At 59.4% G+C, this 16523-nt stretch overlaps 7 protein-coding genes across 7 annotated transcripts; 3 read left to right on the top strand and 4 right to left on the bottom strand.

Annotated features, from left to right (window-relative positions):
• Positions 1-49: 49 nt before the first annotated feature.
• BXZ73DRAFT_19209 (uncharacterized protein) lies at positions 50-1033 on the bottom strand (the record flags this gene model as incomplete). Its single annotated transcript, XM_048017579.1, has 1 exon — positions 50-1033. A coding segment is annotated over one exon (984 nt), but the record flags the coding sequence as incomplete, so codon positions are not given.
• Positions 1034-1129: 96 nt separating this feature from the next.
• Positions 1130-1654, bottom strand: BXZ73DRAFT_23426 (uncharacterized protein; the record flags this gene model as incomplete). The annotated part of the gene is made up of 1 exon (XM_048017675.1): positions 1130-1654. A coding segment is annotated over one exon (525 nt), but the record flags the coding sequence as incomplete, so codon positions are not given.
• Positions 1655-1716: 62 nt separating this feature from the next.
• On the top strand, positions 1717-2353 carry BXZ73DRAFT_103314 (uncharacterized protein; the record flags this gene model as incomplete). The annotated part of the gene is made up of 3 exons (XM_048015541.1): positions 1717-1757; positions 1816-2243; positions 2295-2353. The coding sequence occupies 3 exons, from the start codon at positions 1717-1719 to the stop codon at positions 2351-2353; spliced, it is 528 nt and encodes a 175-aa protein (XP_047875959.1).
• A 575-nt stretch (positions 2354-2928) lies between these two features.
• BXZ73DRAFT_49976 (phospholipase D) lies at positions 2929-9276 on the bottom strand (the record flags this gene model as incomplete). Its single annotated transcript, XM_048020353.1, has 22 exons — positions 2929-2956; positions 3013-3079; positions 3135-3453; positions 3505-3609; positions 3664-4394; positions 4451-4719; positions 4773-4987; positions 5040-5126; positions 5177-5336; positions 5387-5616; positions 5666-5756; positions 5816-5977; positions 6036-6103; positions 6158-6251; positions 6305-6343; positions 6394-6572; positions 6623-7336; positions 7387-7617; positions 7667-7782; positions 7829-8873; positions 8970-9095; positions 9145-9276. The coding sequence occupies 22 exons, from the start codon at positions 9274-9276 to the stop codon at positions 2929-2931; spliced, it is 5208 nt and encodes a 1735-aa protein (XP_047875958.1).
• Positions 9277-11163: 1887 nt separating this feature from the next.
• BXZ73DRAFT_50055 (uncharacterized protein) lies at positions 11164-13000 on the top strand (the record flags this gene model as incomplete). The annotated part of the gene is made up of 5 exons (XM_048020367.1): positions 11164-11248; positions 11307-11459; positions 11510-11896; positions 11948-12360; positions 12413-13000. The coding sequence occupies 5 exons, from the start codon at positions 11164-11166 to the stop codon at positions 12998-13000; spliced, it is 1626 nt and encodes a 541-aa protein (XP_047875957.1).
• A 41-nt stretch (positions 13001-13041) lies between these two features.
• On the bottom strand, positions 13042-13497 carry BXZ73DRAFT_91137 (uncharacterized protein; the record flags this gene model as incomplete). The annotated part of the gene is made up of 2 exons (XM_048025878.1): positions 13042-13256; positions 13323-13497. The coding sequence occupies 2 exons, from the start codon at positions 13495-13497 to the stop codon at positions 13042-13044; spliced, it is 390 nt and encodes a 129-aa protein (XP_047875956.1).
• A 207-nt stretch (positions 13498-13704) lies between these two features.
• Positions 13705-16520, top strand: BXZ73DRAFT_91136 (long-chain-fatty-acid-CoA ligase; the record flags this gene model as incomplete). The annotated part of the gene is made up of 13 exons (XM_048025877.1): positions 13705-13813; positions 13994-14221; positions 14273-14356; positions 14409-14490; positions 14538-14602; positions 14650-14729; positions 14986-15405; positions 15462-15605; positions 15632-15779; positions 15840-15940; positions 15973-16241; positions 16299-16385; positions 16442-16520. 13 exons carry the CDS (start codon positions 13705-13707, stop codon positions 16518-16520), a joined length of 1896 nt encoding a protein of 631 aa, XP_047875955.1.
• Positions 16521-16523: the final 3 nt, after the last annotated feature.

The following is a 16523-nucleotide window of genomic DNA, read 5'->3' as shown; positions in this document are numbered from 1 at the left end:
TTACGCACGACGTGTGGGACTCAAGATTCAAGAGGAGGTGCTATGTGCCTCTCTTAATACCCACTAAAACCCCGCATGATGTTGCCCAGTCGTCTGGGAGGTTGTCTGAGTCTTCTAGAAGCGGTTTCCACGTTTTTTCGACTTTGTTGATGGTTTGTTTTCGTTTCTTTCCGTCCATCTGAGCCGCGGTGCGTCTGTCCAGGTTTAGACGCCTTTCAACCGTTGCAACCCATTTTTGCATCACTTCTCGCTCTGAGTGTTCGCGGCCATCATTCGCGATAACTCTTTCGCACCTTAATTTCCAGATCAGGTGTGCTGCTTCCGTCGCCAGTGTCGCCCATCTTATTTCGCCTGCCGTGTCTCTTTTTCCTTCTTCGTCTTGTTTTAGTTCTATTGCTCCGGCGGCGAAGATGGAGCCCCAATCCGGGGTGATATTAGGTAGTCCGGATGTTCTGCACATGTCATTCAGCGATTTCCAAATTTGCTCCCTTCCTGTCGCTTGGCATGTGAAAAGGATGTGTTCCATTGACTCGATTTGTCCGCAGGCTTTGCATTCTGCTCTTGCTTTGAGTTCGTCGGGCATGTCTGGTTTCAGCCAGTTATTACCTATCATGTATGCATCGTGGACGGACATCCACATCCATTGAGCCGTCTCTCTTGTTATCCTGTCACGTTTTCTTATTGCCTTCCATATCGTCTCCTCTTTCAGTCTCGTCTTGAAGGCTTGGTAGAAGTCGTCCCTTATCTTATCGACATTCTTTTTTGTCGGGGTTCTCTTTTTTGTTTCTCTCGATTTGCCTATTCTGATCGCTTTGTATGCTATTTTCTGTGTCATGGTATCGAGTCTGGCACCTGAGATCTTTAGCTCCGTGGGAACTTCCAGGTTTACGTCGTCGTGGGCGGCTTTCTCCGCGCCGATTCCGGCAAGTTTATCTGCGCCTTCGTTCAGCTCGTGACCCTTGTGTCCTTTCACCCATTTGAAAGCTGTTGGTGCTTTCCGCATTCGTAGCTTTGCTACTATTGCTTTCGTTATTCGTGAGTTCTTCTTTCCTATGTATCCTCTGTTTTCGTTGTTGAAGATATGCTTAGTCACTTCGTTCATAACGGTTCTCGAGTCTGTCAGTTGGAGGAGTGGCCTTCTTAAGTCTGCTATTTCGGAGGCCGTGAGTGTCGCTATTCCTTCCCCTGTTTGATTTGTTTGCTCTATGTATGGGGGGAGTCTTATTATTCTGTTCATGTCGTGGTTCTCACCTCCGAAGACGCCCGCTCCCGCTTGTGCGTCTTCCTCTCCGTTTTTTAGGCAAGATCCGTCTGTAGCAAGGTATTGGATCTCGCCTTCAGCTTCGAACTTGTTTATGTGTTTCCCTTTGTTAGGTGGGTTTTCTTTTGAGAAGTTTGTGAAAATGCGCAGCGTTGTGCTCATGTTTCCGCTCGTCGTGACGCTCGGGTTGAAGATGACTACCTCTTCTTCCTCCTTGAAGATCCTTCTCGTCTCTTCAATCTGGGCTTTTTCGTGGTCTTCCTGGCATTCACCTCGCGGGTCCCATTTTGGCGTTAGGGTATCTAGGTACGCTTTCGCTCTCTCGAAGCATTTGTGTGGGTTTAGGCAACCCGTGTTTTCTTTCGTCTCGATGCAGCTGTTACACGGGCATTTTGCCCTTCTCCCCTGTTTCCTTCGTTGTTATCCTTCCTCGTGCGCAACACCCCTCAAAGCCAATGGCTCCCCTCCAGACCAAGAATCCGTACCGTGAACAGCCGTGAGTACTTGGGTGTAGAGATCACTGGGAACTTCCGCTGACACCGATACCCACAAAGGTTTGAGTGCGGCATACCCGACGTCCCCGAGCACCTCAAGGACGAGACCGCAGTGTACGGCTATCTCGTCGAACCATCGGCCTGTGCCCTTGTCTCCTCCACCCCCGAATTAATGGCTTACGATCCCGAATTATCCTCCGACCCCGAGTTCAGCACCGAGGACGCTATCCGCCTGGCCGCTCAGGACGCTGGGATCAGCACCATCGGGTTGGGCATCTACTACACCGACTGGCACGACGCGAGCAAGCGAGGATGCGATATCCAGCGCCAGATCGTCTTTGCCATCAACTCGTACAACGGAAGAGAAAGTTGGTTGGACGACGTGCGCCCTCTCACCGGTAGCTTGGAAGTGTTCAAGCAACGGCTCGGACTGGAGGGCGATCCGGAGTGGATGAGGACTGCCGACTCGCGGTACCCTTTTGAATACGGTACGTCTCTCCCTCTGATGAGGCACCCCTCTCACACACCCCTATCACCAGGCCGCGAGCCCAAGGTCGAGTATGTGGATAAAGGAGTCCGCCAATCGCCAAGGTCGTAAGCTCCCTGCACGCAGACATCGTCCGTCTTGAACCTCGACGTTGGAGACACCGAGAGACCTGAGCGGTCGACTTTTACGGCCTTCGACTTTTTCGACTCCGTGCATCAGTATCGCGTCGGCAGGCGACTAGGGCAGGTACACTTGGAGGTGGCGAAGAAACTCTGGACGAAGGAGCCGACCTGGGTGGTACTGAACGAGGTGGGAGAGATACTCTGTTGAGTGTGGGCATCTGTAGGAGCAGTGCGTCTACGTACACTGCTCGGCTATTCAATGGGGTACATCGTCGCGTCGCGACAATCAACACAGGGATTGTGCCACCGACCGCTTTTCCCGGTAGGGCTCGCTTCGTCACAAACGCTTGTGCTCGACATCGGCCCACCAAAGACAGTCATCCCAGTCTTGAAGCTTGAAGGGCACTCAACACTTCGTCTGCGCTCATGTGGGCAGAAACGTATTATGGGAAAGTATCATACGAAGGATCAAAGCAATAACGAGGGGAGTTCGATTGCCCCAATGTCCAGGTGTATGGGGCACAGAAGGAATATGACGGTCGGGAATCGCGAAACGATAGGGATCTAGTCGTAAATGGGCAAGGGCAGCAATCTAACAACACGGTTAGCGTCACTATGCCGAACCCGCGCGAAAGCCTCAAGACTCACCGGTCGGAAGGGAAGAGGAAGTTGTTCGTGACGTCTTCGCCCTCCAAGAAGCGCGTGGGGTACACCACTGCAACCAACACAGTCAACATCGCAATCCCACTTGTATGCGAACGGCGACGTACCGAGGTGCCCCCGCAGCTCGTTCAGGAGATTCTCCATCTCCTCGCGCTCCGCCCGGTCGAACGGCTGCGGTCCCCGGACGGGCGCGCGCTTCTCCTTCTCCCTCTCCCGCTGACCCGGCACCGGCGTTGAGCTGTCCGGGAGGGGTGTATGCGCGTCCCGCGCGTCCTCGTCGTCGGCATGCTCCTTCTCGCGAGCGAGGGCATCTTGAGACGCGCTGGCGGCGTGCTCAGAGACCTTCTGTTGCCCAGGTGCATCATGGTCCGCAGCCTCGGATGGTACGCGAGCCAGGGGCGGGCCCGACGGATCGCTGTCCTTGAGCTGAACTCCACGTGAGTAAAACGGCCTGCCGAGTGACGATGAGACACATACGGGCTTGTTCAGGCGCTCATGGTGGACGATAAACTCCTTGTACTGCTTCCACGTCGTGACGATGTCGTCCGGAATCGCGTGGAACACCTTGCGGTAGATCTCGGTCTACGCTTACTATCAGCACCTGGGTCCCGAGACAACAACGAGGACATGGCTCACGTTATGCACGGCGCAGGCGACCCAGACGTCCTTCCAGAACGCGTCACAGACCGGGTCCTCGAACCCGTTAGGGTCTACGACCGGCGTCGGTGTCGGCAGCTGCCACTGCTTGTTACCGAGCTTCGCGGTCAGGTGCTTCCGCAACGTTGAGCGTGTCCCGGGCGCGCGCTCCTCGCCCTCGTCCGCGTCGACCTTGCCCGACCGCGCGTGCGGGGGTTGGTCGTCGTGCTGCGGGTCGACGGACGCGTCGGCTGGGGCTCCGTATAGCTCGCCAGTCTCCAGGCGAGCCTGGTGCGGTTCATACCGCTTCGCAGAGCCGTTCTGCTCTACATGACCATTGGCCCCATTGGACGGCAAGAAATCCTTCGACTTGACACCAGGGTCGGCGACACCGTTCGAACCCTCCAATTGCGAAGTGGGAGGACGTGGGGTCACGTCTCCGTCGATCTTCTCCGGGGAGTCTGTGTGGTCCTCTTCGTCCAGAGCTTCCTCGATCGGGGTGCCCGAGACACGCTGCTTCGGGCGCCGCTCGTGGATGGTCTTCTCCTCGAGGGTAGGGACGACGGAGCTTGCGAAACCTGGCACCTTCTCGCCGTCTCGCTCGTACATCTTGCGCTCTTCGTCGAGGTACGTGTCGCCGGCGGAGGCGTCGAGCCCGTGGGACTTGATACCAACGCTGCGGAGGCCCCGGGTCACCTTGGTGGACCCAATCTCCTCAGCCGCATGCATGACTGGCGGCGGGAGATGAAGTGAGAACCTGGTATCGTTGGAAGCATGTAGCACCTACCCTGCTTCACACCCTCACTAGCATCGTGCATCATATTGTTCATGGGTCCCTGCTGGTGATGCTTGATACGTGTGACGCCTGGACGACCATACTCCTGCTCGTGCTCTGGGTCCCACGGTTCCTGCTCGTGAGGCTCCTTGGTCGGAGACGACGCCATGAGGTCCTCCTCATACAGTGCATCGACGTCAACACCCAGGTGCTCGCGCATGAGCCGCACACGCAGTGTGTGCGCGAATCGCCCGACCTTGAACGGCTTTCCAGCCATGTTGCTGGGCATACGCGTGTGAGTTGCGAGCGAGGGAGGACGATGGGAGTCACGCACCAGTCGATCATGTCTGTATCGCGAATGACAGCAGCGATCTCGGAGTCGCGGTCACCGCGCTGGGAGCGTTCGTTGATGTTCGCGCTGCCGATGATGGCGAGGCGGTCGTCGACGATGCACACCTTGCCGTGAATATAGACCTGTTCGGTAGTGAGGACATTGTCCCGCAGCTTTCCCCAGCTCCGAAGCGAGAAGACGGTGACGTGGTCATCGGGCTTCAGAGGATTGTATCAGCATCGAGGAACGACGAGGTAGCACACAACACACATCGATGCCCTCTTTCCGAAGGCGCGCGAAGATGGAGTTAGGTCCACGGCAGATAGTCCTGTTCTGGCATTCAATGATGATGCGAATCTGAGATGGTTTATGAGTAAAGACCCAGGATCGTAGAAGACTTTACTCACAGCACTAGCATCGCTGTGGTCAACGGGGAAGGAGAAGCCAGGGAGCAGCGGGATGACGATGCAACATTTCCATGGGATACCCTCGCGATGAGCGCGGATTGCTCGCTGAACGATAGCATCGCCGATCCGATTCTCAATCTTGACCTCATTCACGACGGTCCTAGGAGTGTATCAGTACATCATCCATGCAGAGTTGTCACTAAGACTGACGAGGTGATGAAGAACTGGTTCTCGATGTACACAAAGTGCTCCGAGAGCTGGATCGCCTTAAGGTACGCGTTCTGAATGGAATGCTCGACGCGGTCCGGCGTGCCTAGTGACCACGGGCCGGCTGATCGACAGATCTGTAGCTCGCAAGTCCCTGTAAGACCCATATCTGCCAGTTCACCGGGCTTGAACTCGGGCGGTGGTAGAAGGAATGGCATCGTTCGAGAGTGGTTCTATCATGGATGTTAGTACTGGACAGACAGATAGGAGAGATGAAATTACTTTGATACGAAGGAGGTGGTTCCACCGCTGAACGAAATGACGTGCTAGATCGCGCGCGGGTTGGCCAACGATCTGCATCGAAACATCATGCCTGAGAGAATCGTCGTGTCAGCAAACGTCGCTGATGTCAGCTGTTACGACAGTACTAACCATGGCATGCGAGGCACCTTGGCGCGCTCGTACATGTCCTCAAAAGGCTTGTTGAGCGTGTGGAAATCAGATATACGGGGGTTGCTGTAATCCTTGCCCGGCCAGATCTGCTCGCTCTCGTCGTCAGGGTCGTCAATAAGTACATGCTGAGGCGTATCCCATCTGCCAACACGGCCTGAATATGACGACAAATACGAAGGATACGGACGAGGGTGCGTACCTTCCAAAGCAGTGGTCAAGACCACCCATGAAGGCTATAGCTTGATCAATGACGCAAAGCTTCTCGTGCTATAAAAGATCCCATGTGAGGTTGCCGCGATGAAAATGAGACTATTCACGTACATGCGCCCAGTAGAAGGTGCCAGTCTGGAAGTGGGAAGGCGATCGCTGGACCATAATGTTTGGATGAAGGGATGCTAAGCGCTGCTTCGCGTAGCTGCAACGATCATCAGGATTCTAGTCTCATGGCTCCTCCAGATCAACACCTACTTGCTGTCCGTGGGCGTGGTACGGCTAGAGACCTCCTGGCTGCAGGGACGGTAAGTATCGCGCTGACGAAAGATGACCGGAAGATTCACTAGAGGATAACGTAGATCTTCACGCCCTCCTTCGCCTTCTTCTCCAGCAATCGGTCAAGACGATACCGGTCCTTGCCTGGTCTTCGCATCAACAGCTCCGGAGAGAGCCACCAGTCATGAATCTGGATGCTCTCCCGCGCGAGCAAGATCGCCCTCGACAGGTTCCAAAAGTAGTCGCGCTGCACTCCGTCAGCCGTCAACTTCGCAGAACAATGTAGACGCGACGCACCCCATCGACTAGCCACTGCGCAGCGACGTTCAAGCGGATCGGCGCGAAGCTGTCGAACCGATTCTTGCCCGTGTAGTGGCTCTCCCGCGCGACGCGCTCGAGCGCCGCGATCCACTGCAGCATCTGCCGCTCGTTCTTCGCGTACAACTTCAGCCGCGTCTGCGAGTTCACGACATAGAACACGTGTTTGGAGACGTCCTTCGAATTGCGCTTCCGGTGATGTGACTGCGGGTGCTCGTCGTGCTCGTCATGCTCAGGCTCGTGGTCCGAATGAAGCGCGAGTGGGTTCGTATGCGTCGACGGATCGAGCATCGGCGTCGCGGCGCGTGTGGGTGGTCCGGAGATGCTGCTCGCCGAATCCACACTAGCGCCGCCGGTATCGTTTGACCGTCGAGGAGCCGAGAGGTTGTTTGCAGATGTGTTATTGCGGCTATGCAGGCTTTTCTTCGGAGAGAGGGCCCTGGAGATTGAGCTCTTGATCGAGCCGACGGTAGACGCGAGCCGTTTGCGCGGGGGAACGGCGACGGGCTCGCCGGTGACGTCATGCCCGTTCACCGCAATGTGCGGCTGCTGCCGCTGCTCGTGCTCCCCTTCGCCTTCGCTATCCGAGCTAGCTTCAGGTCCATGAATCAAGTTCAGGCCTTGTCGGTAGTAGCGCGTCGGCCGCTCGATCTGGAAGTCTTGGTCCAAGAGGAACACGTCCCAGACAGTGAGCTGAGACGAACATCAGTCCACGAACGTGCCCGCGCCGGATTCGGACGCACCTCTCCCATCTCTTCCATCGCGACCAGATAGCTCTCGCGGACAGCGCACCAACGTTGTTTCTTCTTCTCGCGCCAGCCCGCGGACCGACGCCCGAACGACGGCTTGGGAGCCACACCGTCCAGGTAGAGGAAGCCAGCCTTGTACTGCGCGCCGCCAGATTGCGCGAGTGCGACGGTCAGCGCACCAAACTCCAGAAACCCTGCCAAACGGTTTACGGATGGGTGGAACATCTGCGACCATGTCAGGTTATGGGCAACAGTCGTGAAGATAGACACTCACAACGGCACGAATGACACTTATAAGATAATTCTCGATCGTTTCGCGCTGTATACGAGCAAAGTCGGCCCGACCAAGCTCGCCATGGCGCTCCTTAAGCCACTTGAAGTAAGGGAGAGCTACAAGACGTCAGTACCGTAAACAACTTGGAACCGAAGTACGCACTGTGCATGGGGAAGTCAGGGAACGTCTCGATGCTGCGATTGTATGCATTGGCGATGGTGTAGTGGCCGTGGAGGGAGATGAACTCGCGCAGCTGCCTGTACACGACCCACCGCACGGCCCCGTTCGCGTACTCGCATTCGATCCGGAATACCGCCTTCTTGCCCTGCATCGGATGTAGACTGTCGCTGACGCGGATGCGCAGCCGGTGAAACAACCCGGGCACCCGTCGGTGTCCCTTCTCATCGCGCTCCACCCACAGGCGCAACATGAGCGTCGCGAGCCCCCCTGTGATGAGCTCGTCGGTGATGTTCACGTTGTGTGAGGTGACGACAGAGTGCGGCGGCTGCGCCTTGGACTGTCCTGTGATGTGCGGGAGGAGCGACTTGAGTCGGCCCCACTTCAGCGTGGGCGTGGACGGCGACCCAGCGGTCGAACCGGGACCCATGTGGGGGAGGGATTGCCCGCGACGGAGGCGCGACGGGCCCGCGGAGTGGCGCGTGACGGATGGAGGAGGGTCTTCGTCTTCGGGCTCGGGGTGCCCAGAATCGGTGCGCGGGGTAGGGTGGGCAGAGTGAAGGTCATCTTGCGAGCCGCGAGGGGATTCTGATATCCATTTCATGGGGTTCCATGGCGCGTCGTGGAAGTAGCTGTCTCTGCGCTTGTGCTTGCGCTCGGCCATCGACCGCTCGCGCTCGCGCTGCTCTGGGTCTTGGTATTCCAGTGCACCACGGAAGGGGGAGGTGACGGGCGGGAAGTCGAATGCCCGGTCTGGGTCTTCATCCACGTGCGACTCGCTGGTTTGCCGTGAGGGCGCGGAGGAGTTGCTTTGACCGGGTGCGGGGGAGAACGAGTGGCCATGTGCGCTGGAGAACGAGTAGCTGTAGGAGATCGACCGCGGAGGGCCAGTCCTTTGCTGAGGCGTACCAGGTATGGGCGAGCGGTATGTGGAGGCAGAAAGATTGCGTCGAGGTGGTCGCCTTTCGACGTTGCTGGGGAAGGATATTCGGGAATTGGGGGAGGGCGGTGAGGCGTCTCTTCTACCGATCTCAAACTTCTGCTTGAAGTGGAGCGCATGAGGACCATTGAGGGAGATTATGCGTGAGGGATGTGAAGAAGGCATATATGTGGGTGGTACACGCACCGGAGGCCGTTTCTTTAAACCCGTCGACCCATCCAGAACACCATCTTGTCCCTGCTCGCGCCAGTGTCCGTTTGCCTCGTCATTGTGTTCTTGATTATGAGAGTGACTAAAGTATTGATAGTTTTCCTGTAGTACTCTCAGCTAAAGGCACGGGATCGACGCCAAAGAGACGCACCACAGGTGGTTTCGCAAGAGGAGGCGTCGAAGGATGGTCGCTGTCCGCAGAGCGATGGTCGTGGTGCATGTCGGCCATTGCGTGGCCAACGATGTCAAAAAAGCCATCGGGCTTTTTGGGAAGAGAGGCCATGGTCGGTTGTTATGAAGGAAAAGAGAGCATACACGAGGGGAGAGAGCGAGGGAGCAGAGGGAACGAGTCGATCGTGGCGGGCACACAAGTCACGACTGACGGTTATGACGTCGCGTGCAGGCGCCGGTGGAATTGATCCTTCGCGACGTCCCATCCTTCGACGACGTCGTGGCCGTGGAGAATTCGTGAACCCTCTCCCTCATCCTCTCTCTTGGAAGCCGACACTGCGGATGCGTGCGCACAACACTGTCCAGGACGAGCGCGACCCTGGCACAAACGCACACATCCACCATGTCTATAGCCCCCGGAATTCTCACGGGCCCCGCACACACACGCGCTCCGCGTCGGTCGCGCCACTGGGTCTGATTCCGTCCTGCCATGACGCGCACCTCGTCCAACACAATTCCAACCCCCAACAAACCATGTGAAAAATGCAAGCTGTCCCACGATAACCCAGAGACAGTTCTCATCGAATGCGCAACATGCCAACGCGCATGGCATCACAGTAAGTCGAGCATAGCGCTCTTTAAAGTGAACAGTACTGATGTTGACTTTCAACAGATTGCTACTTGCCGCCGGTCTCCAGAGACGAGCTCTTGGAGCGCATGCGAGCGGACTTGCAAGGAAAACGCAGTCAAGGGCTCTCGATGTGGAGATGTCTTTCATGCACGCGGGGCAAACGACCTCGTCTGCAGAGTCAAAACGCTACCCGATCAATGTGACCGTCCCGCCCGCAAATGCCGTGGCGAGGACAAACCCAATCCGTCGCGCAGAACCACCACAAGTTATTTTGATCGAAGACGACGACGACGACGATCCAATAGAGATTTCTGAGCCACCTGCTCCCGTCGAAGCCGCGCCTCAAGCAACATCCTCACTTCCTGCCTCGCAGACACTTTCCCAGCCCGTCCCCAATCGTTCCCCATTCCAGGTGAGTGTTCCACTAACACACTTCCCAATATTCAGTATACCATATTTACAGGTCTCTCGGAGAACTGCTCCACAGAAGCCCGCTAATCATCACCCCCTTGCCTCCCGCAAACCCAGCCCGAAGCCATCTTACAGCAGCATCCGCACCGACCCCTGGACCCTCCCGTCAAGTCCAAGACAATCCATCGCACCCGAATCCCCCGGTCCCTGCCCCCCTCCAGTCACCACCCCACCCGTAACCGTCTCCGGAGATGTGATCCGAGACCTCATCGTGCGGATGCGCGAACAAGGTCGCCTCGAACCCCCGCCATCTGTCGATTATGCTTTTAGTGAGCGCTTTCGCAAGGCAGCCCGGGAGCCCTCCCCTGCCCCTTCGCGGTCTCCGAGACCCGCCTCGTCCGGACGGCTAGACAAAGGGAAAGGAAAGGCGCGCGCCGAGTCGGTGACGGAGGTCGACGATCTTGACACAGCTGGCTCATCGCATGACTCGGATTTGAGATACAAGGCTCGCAAAACTGCTCCTGTCCCTTCGACCCCGACTCCACCTGCACCTCGCGGGACATGGTTGCTGTGGATGGAGCGTGACGACCGTCTTACGCGGGAAGAGAAGGCGCTGGAGGATAGCAAGAAGAAAGTTTGCTCCTCTGAGGATGTACCCTCATCGCGACGCCCAAGGAAAGCGCAGGTAGTGCAGTTGGTCGGGAAGGACTTGAAACGGAAGCAGCGCGCAGGCATAACTTTCTGCGTACGAGATGAGATTCGGTAGTAGTCGACCACTGTAGATTATCTATCCTGATGTGAGTGCAAGAATCCGATTTTGTCGGGCCATCGGGCGCTCCACGAATCTCGCCGCGGAATGGCATCTTTTGATCCTCCTCGTTCTCTACTTCCTCCAATATCCTCCCTCTATCTTCATACACCACCTCCCAAACACTTCCAGTTTGATATCTGCGCCGCATGGCAGTTACCGTGGCCCCAGACCACTTGAACAGTTCCGGGCTTCGCATCGAATATGCTCAAGGAAAAGGCCGAGGCGTGTACGGTGAGTTCTCAGCTCCTCTGCGTGCGCACCAGCTGAGTGGACCCAGATGCATAACCAGCATCTCGTGAGATACCCGCGCAAACTCTCATTGAAATCAGCCCGGTCCTCCTGTTCTCTGCGGCCGAGTACGAGGCGCACGGGAAGCACACCGTGCTCGACCATTACACCTTCGTGTGGAGAGATGGCAAGATGGCGCTGGCTCTGGGCCTAGGTGCGTAGGGGAGTCATCGTTCGCGGGGAGTGCTCAGCAATTGAATGCAGGCTCGCTGTTCAACCACTCCCAGAAGCCAAACGTTTCTTATTCCATCGACCCGTCCACCGAGTCCATTCGATACACGACCTTCCGCCCGATCGCGAAGGACGAGGAGCTCTGCATATTTTACGGCCACAAGCTATGGTTCGACCCCGTGGATGCAGTCGACAAGAGAGCGCCCCCAGTAGAAGATGAGCTCGACGATGGATGGGGAGGTCTTGCCGCCGTCGAGGAGGATGAAGGCGCCCCAGACACCGATATCGATATGGGACTCTTTGACAAGTTCCAGGATGGCAAAGAGGCCGATCTTGTTTCAGAGGGGGACCTTCCGTTCAGCAGGGTCCGGCTGACCCCCGATGAAGAGGAGGAGAAAGACATGGACTCCATACGCAAAGGTGCGCATACCCTCCATAAAGCTGCTTCTCTCCCCTCATCGCCTGATACAGAGGACGCATGGGTAGTCGACCTCCCCGACCCGCGCCTGGCCGCCGCGATGTTGAAGTGGCTCAAGTCCAGCGGTCTCGACACCCCTGCGCTATCTCACCTCAAACGCATCCGCAAGCTACCCGACTCCGGGCGCACCAGCATGCTCCTCGTTCTAACGAGTGACCATCCGTCCCCGCCAACCATTCCTACCGACCTCTCTCCGCGCATCCCCGACCCCTACATTCTCGCGGTGCCGAGGACGGCCGCGTTGACGCCAAACTCGTTGAAGCTCAAGTCGACGCTTTGGCCGACGATCTACGCCCCGCGCAAAAAGTTTGAGCCGGAGCCATGGACTGTCGGCCGCGCGCGCTGGGCGTGCGCCGCTATGCGGGACGTGGTGCTGGACGCGCGAGACGCGGGCGCCCGGGGCGAGGTAGCTACCTTCGTTGTGCAGTGCGCCTTCACTCGAGCTTAACGTCCCGCAGCTCCCTATCGCGGCGCGCGTGCCGATGCCGCACGACGACGAGACGCGGACGGCGACGCGGATGTCCGCGCCCGTGAGCGCGGGCGACACACGGCGGTCGGCGGCGCACCCGCTCAGACATGCGGTGATCAACCTTGTTCGGGCGGTGGGCGAGCTCCGCGCGTCGTCTGCGCCTGTGTCTACGACAGCGTCCGAGTCTGCGTCCCCTCCTACCCCTGCCGCCTACGCCCCACCCGGCTCTTCCAGCGAACCGCCTGCGACGTCCGCCCCCACCCCAGCGCCGGAGCGCGACGCTGAAGATTCGCGCAACGGCGCGCACTACCTCCTGACGGCCCTCTCGCTCTTCACGACGCACGAGCCATGCATCATGTGCAGCATGGCGCTCCTCCACTCGCGCGTCAAGGAGGTCTTCTTCCTCATCCCGATGGCGAAGACCGGCGGGTGCGGGGGCTCGACGTGCGTCCCGCGGCTGGAGGGCGTGAACCACCGGTACGGGATCGGAGCGTGGAAGCTCGACGGCGGCGACGGGAGGCAGACGGGGTGGGCAGATCGGCTGGGGCTGGGCGTGGACGAAGCGTGCGATGCGTAGTCGGGCTGGGTGTCGGGGTTTTAGGCGAGCTCCCTTGAAAGTCACTGCGTGTGCGCGGAGGCCGGGTCGTCCTGGGGCTGTGGGGGAAGCGGGACGAGGGTGGTGTCGCCGTGGTTGAAGGTGCGGAGGCCGGTGCGCACGATGCGGAGGCGGCTGGGGCAGCACGGGTCGGGGCAGGCGACTTCGGCGTCGGTGGACATCCAGTCATTCGCGGCCGTCGGGCGCTGCTTCGCGGCGAGCAGCGGGAGGACGGCGGCTGGAGCGAGGGCGAGGAAAACGGTGGATGAGTGCGACGAGGGCGCGTATGTACGTGTGTTCACACCCACTGAGCGAATAGATGGAGATGCCCTGGCCGGGGGCAGGTAGAGCATCTCGCCTTGGAGCGTGAAGTAGTCGCCTTCGTTCGCGCCGCACATGATGCGCCTCCCGGGAGGACAGACGACTTCGACGCGGAGGTCGTACAGCTGGAAAGTGTCGTCTGCAGTTTCGTCTGACATGAGGGCTGCGTTGAAGGAGTACTAGTGCCTGGGATCTAGACCTTGCCAGGTACTCCCGTCGACCGGCACTCCAGGGGCCGGTTCGCTTGCCGGGTGGCCAACCAGATCAAGACCCGTAACAGCCGAGGGAAGCCCCGCCTTTCCCCACACTGCGTCGCGACTCGCTCCTCCGACCTCCAGGCTCCAGTCCCCACCCAGCTCGGTACGATGCCCGCCAGCTCCCAGTCAAACGACGATCCGTACAAGTGGCCAGCAAATGCCGACTACAGCAGGCAGTCCATCACGCTCCCCGGCACTGCGCTCCCGGGCGAGACACGTACGTCTGCCTTCTCGTCTTCTCTCGCACGAATGCGGCCAACTCCATCTCCCCGCCCAGCCATCTACCGGCACGGTCAGTGGGTCCCTGTGTGCCCCCGCGCACCTTCGCTCACCTCCCCCAGCCGTCTTCCCCCTCGTGACCCTCAAGACCCCCGGCGCGTTCACGAACCTCGTCCAGGTCTTGACGAGGGCCTCCGTCGCAGCGCGGGCGGGCCCTTCCTCGGCCACCGGCCCATCCTCAGCCGGGCGCCGCTCACTCTCGCCAACTATCACGTGTGGCAGTCCTGGCCCGATGTCGACGCCCGCCGCCGCGCCGTCGGCAGCGCCGTCCACAAGCTCTTCCAGTCCGGGGAGCTCGTCGCGGGCGACCTCGAGACCGTCGGGATATGGAGCAAGAACTGCCCCAGTACGTGCCTTGCGGGCGCCGAGCCGGGTTGCGCTGACGCGTGAGGTGCAGACTGGCTGCTCGTCGACCTCGCGATGCAGGCGTACCAGAAAGTCAGCGTGCCGCTCTACGACACCCTGGGCGCGGATGCCGTTGGTCCGTCAGATTGCGTTTCGCGTTCACTTTCCGATGCTCACGGGAAAAACAGAACATGTCGTCAACCACGCGGGGCTGAGCATAATCTTCGCAGCTTCGGAGCACGTGCCGCATCTACTCAAGCTGTCGCCCAAGTTGCCACTCTCAAGATGATCGTCTGTATGGATGACGTCGACGACAGCACGAAGACGACGCTCACCGAATGGGCGTCGACAAGAGGGATCAAGTTCACGACCATGGAAGAGTGTGCGTTTGCGTCTTTCCACGTCCGAGTCTTTGCTAACATCTCGCAGTCGAGGCTTTCGGCCGCAAGAACCTCACGGACGTGATTTATCCCTCGCCGAGCACCATCGCGACCATTTGCTACACCTCGGTAAGCAGTCTGCTCTCGTTCTCGAGCTTGTGCTCCCTTAGAGGGGGCTCATTGCCCCCAGTAAACATATTGGTCCTATATGCGAGTTGTCGCACCATCCGTTCGGTACCGCAGTCAAGTGGATCTCTCTTTTCCCCTGCCGAGGGCATTCTCCCTCCTACTCCAATATGCTCTTGTTTCTCACCCTCGACCTGGGTCACGCCTTTCGCGCCGATGACATCATCGCTTTTCCGTGTATGCTAACAACATCCAACAGGGCACGTCTGGCACGCCCAAAGGCGTCCTCCTCTCGCACGGCAACCTCGCCATTTCCGTGACCGCCTATCTGCACTACATCCAAGACGAGGGCCCCGAACGCACCGCGCTCTCCTTCCTCCCGCTCGCGCACATCTACGAGCGCATGATGGAGTTCTGCACGACCGCGATCGGCCGCCGGATCGGCTACACGTCCAACGACCCGCTCCGGCTGCTCGAGGACATCCAGCTCCTCCGCCCGCACTTCGTCGCGCTCGTCCCGCGCGTGCTCAACCGGCTCTACCAGGCGATGGCCGTCGCCGCGGACGCCCCCGGCCTGCGCGGCGTGCTGTTCCGGCGCGCGCTCGAGACGAAGGTGCGCAACATGCGCGCGACGGGCTCGATGACCCACCCGGTGTGGGACCGGCTCGTCTTCCAAAAGGTGCGCCTTCCCTCTTCTCACCCCGCCCCCCCCGACTGACGCCCCCGTGCGCGCAGATCAACAACGTCCTCGGCGGCCGCATGACGAAGATCGCGTCCGGGTCGGCCCCGCTCGGCCAGCGCGTCTGCGACTTCCTCAAGGTCTGCACGCTCGCGGACATAGTCGACGGGTACGGCATGACCGAGAACGGCGGCTGCTGCGTCACGACGTGGCGCTCCGACGCGAGCTCGGCGGGACCGTCGGGAGCATCGTGCCCACGGTGGAGGTCAAGTTCATCGACGTGCCCGCGCTCGGGTACCACGTCACGGACAAGCCGTTCCCGCGCGGCGAGATCCTCATGCGCGGCGACGGCCGCTTTGTCGGGTACTACAAGGGTACGTCCGCGTCCGCTCCTCCGCGCCGGTGCCCACGCTGACGCGCGCGCGCGCATGCAGAGGAGGCCAAGACGCGGGAGACGATCGACGACGACGGCTGGCTGCACACGGGCGACGTGGGCACGACGGACGGCCAGGGGCGGCTGCGGATCATCGACCGGGTGAAGAACATCATGAAGCTCGCGCAGGGGAGTACGTCGCGCTCGAGAACGTCGAGAACGTGTACGCGATGTGCCCGCTCGTCGCCCAGGCGTTCGTCTACGGCGACTCCCTCCGCCACTTCCTCGTCGGCGTCGTCGTCCCCGACCCCGCGCAGCTCGCCGCGCTCGTCGCCAGGACCGGGCGCCCGCCGCTCGACGCGGGCAACCCGGCGGCGGTCGCGGCGTGCATCAGGGACCCGAAGGTCGCCGAGGCGTTCCTGGCGGAGCTGGAGCGCGACGAGAACGTGAAGAAGCTCAAAGGGTGGGTGCCGCTCGTCCGCGCAGAAGGGACGCCTGACTGACGGCGTGCGGTCGACAGCTTCGAGAAGATCAAGCACCTCCATCTCACGCTGGATGCGTTCACGATCGACAACGGGTGCCTCACGCCTACGATGAAGCTGAAAAGGTGGCTCCGCTCGCTTCGTGCACGTCCCTCCGCTGACATCGCGTCCCTTTTTCCAGGAAAGAGTCGTACATGAAATTCAAGGAGCAGATCGACGGCATGTACGCGTTGGCAGACCCCGCTTCGGCGAGGCTGTAGAGA

This window comes from Epithele typhae (assembly GCF_022376455.1).
Source record: "Epithele typhae strain CBS 203.58 chromosome Unknown BXZ73scaffold_39, whole genome shotgun sequence".
NCBI lineage: Eukaryota > Fungi > Basidiomycota > Agaricomycetes > Polyporales > Epitheliaceae > Epithele > Epithele typhae.
Note: the sequence above shows the minus strand (reverse complement) of the source record. Positions and strands in the feature narration are given on the sequence as shown.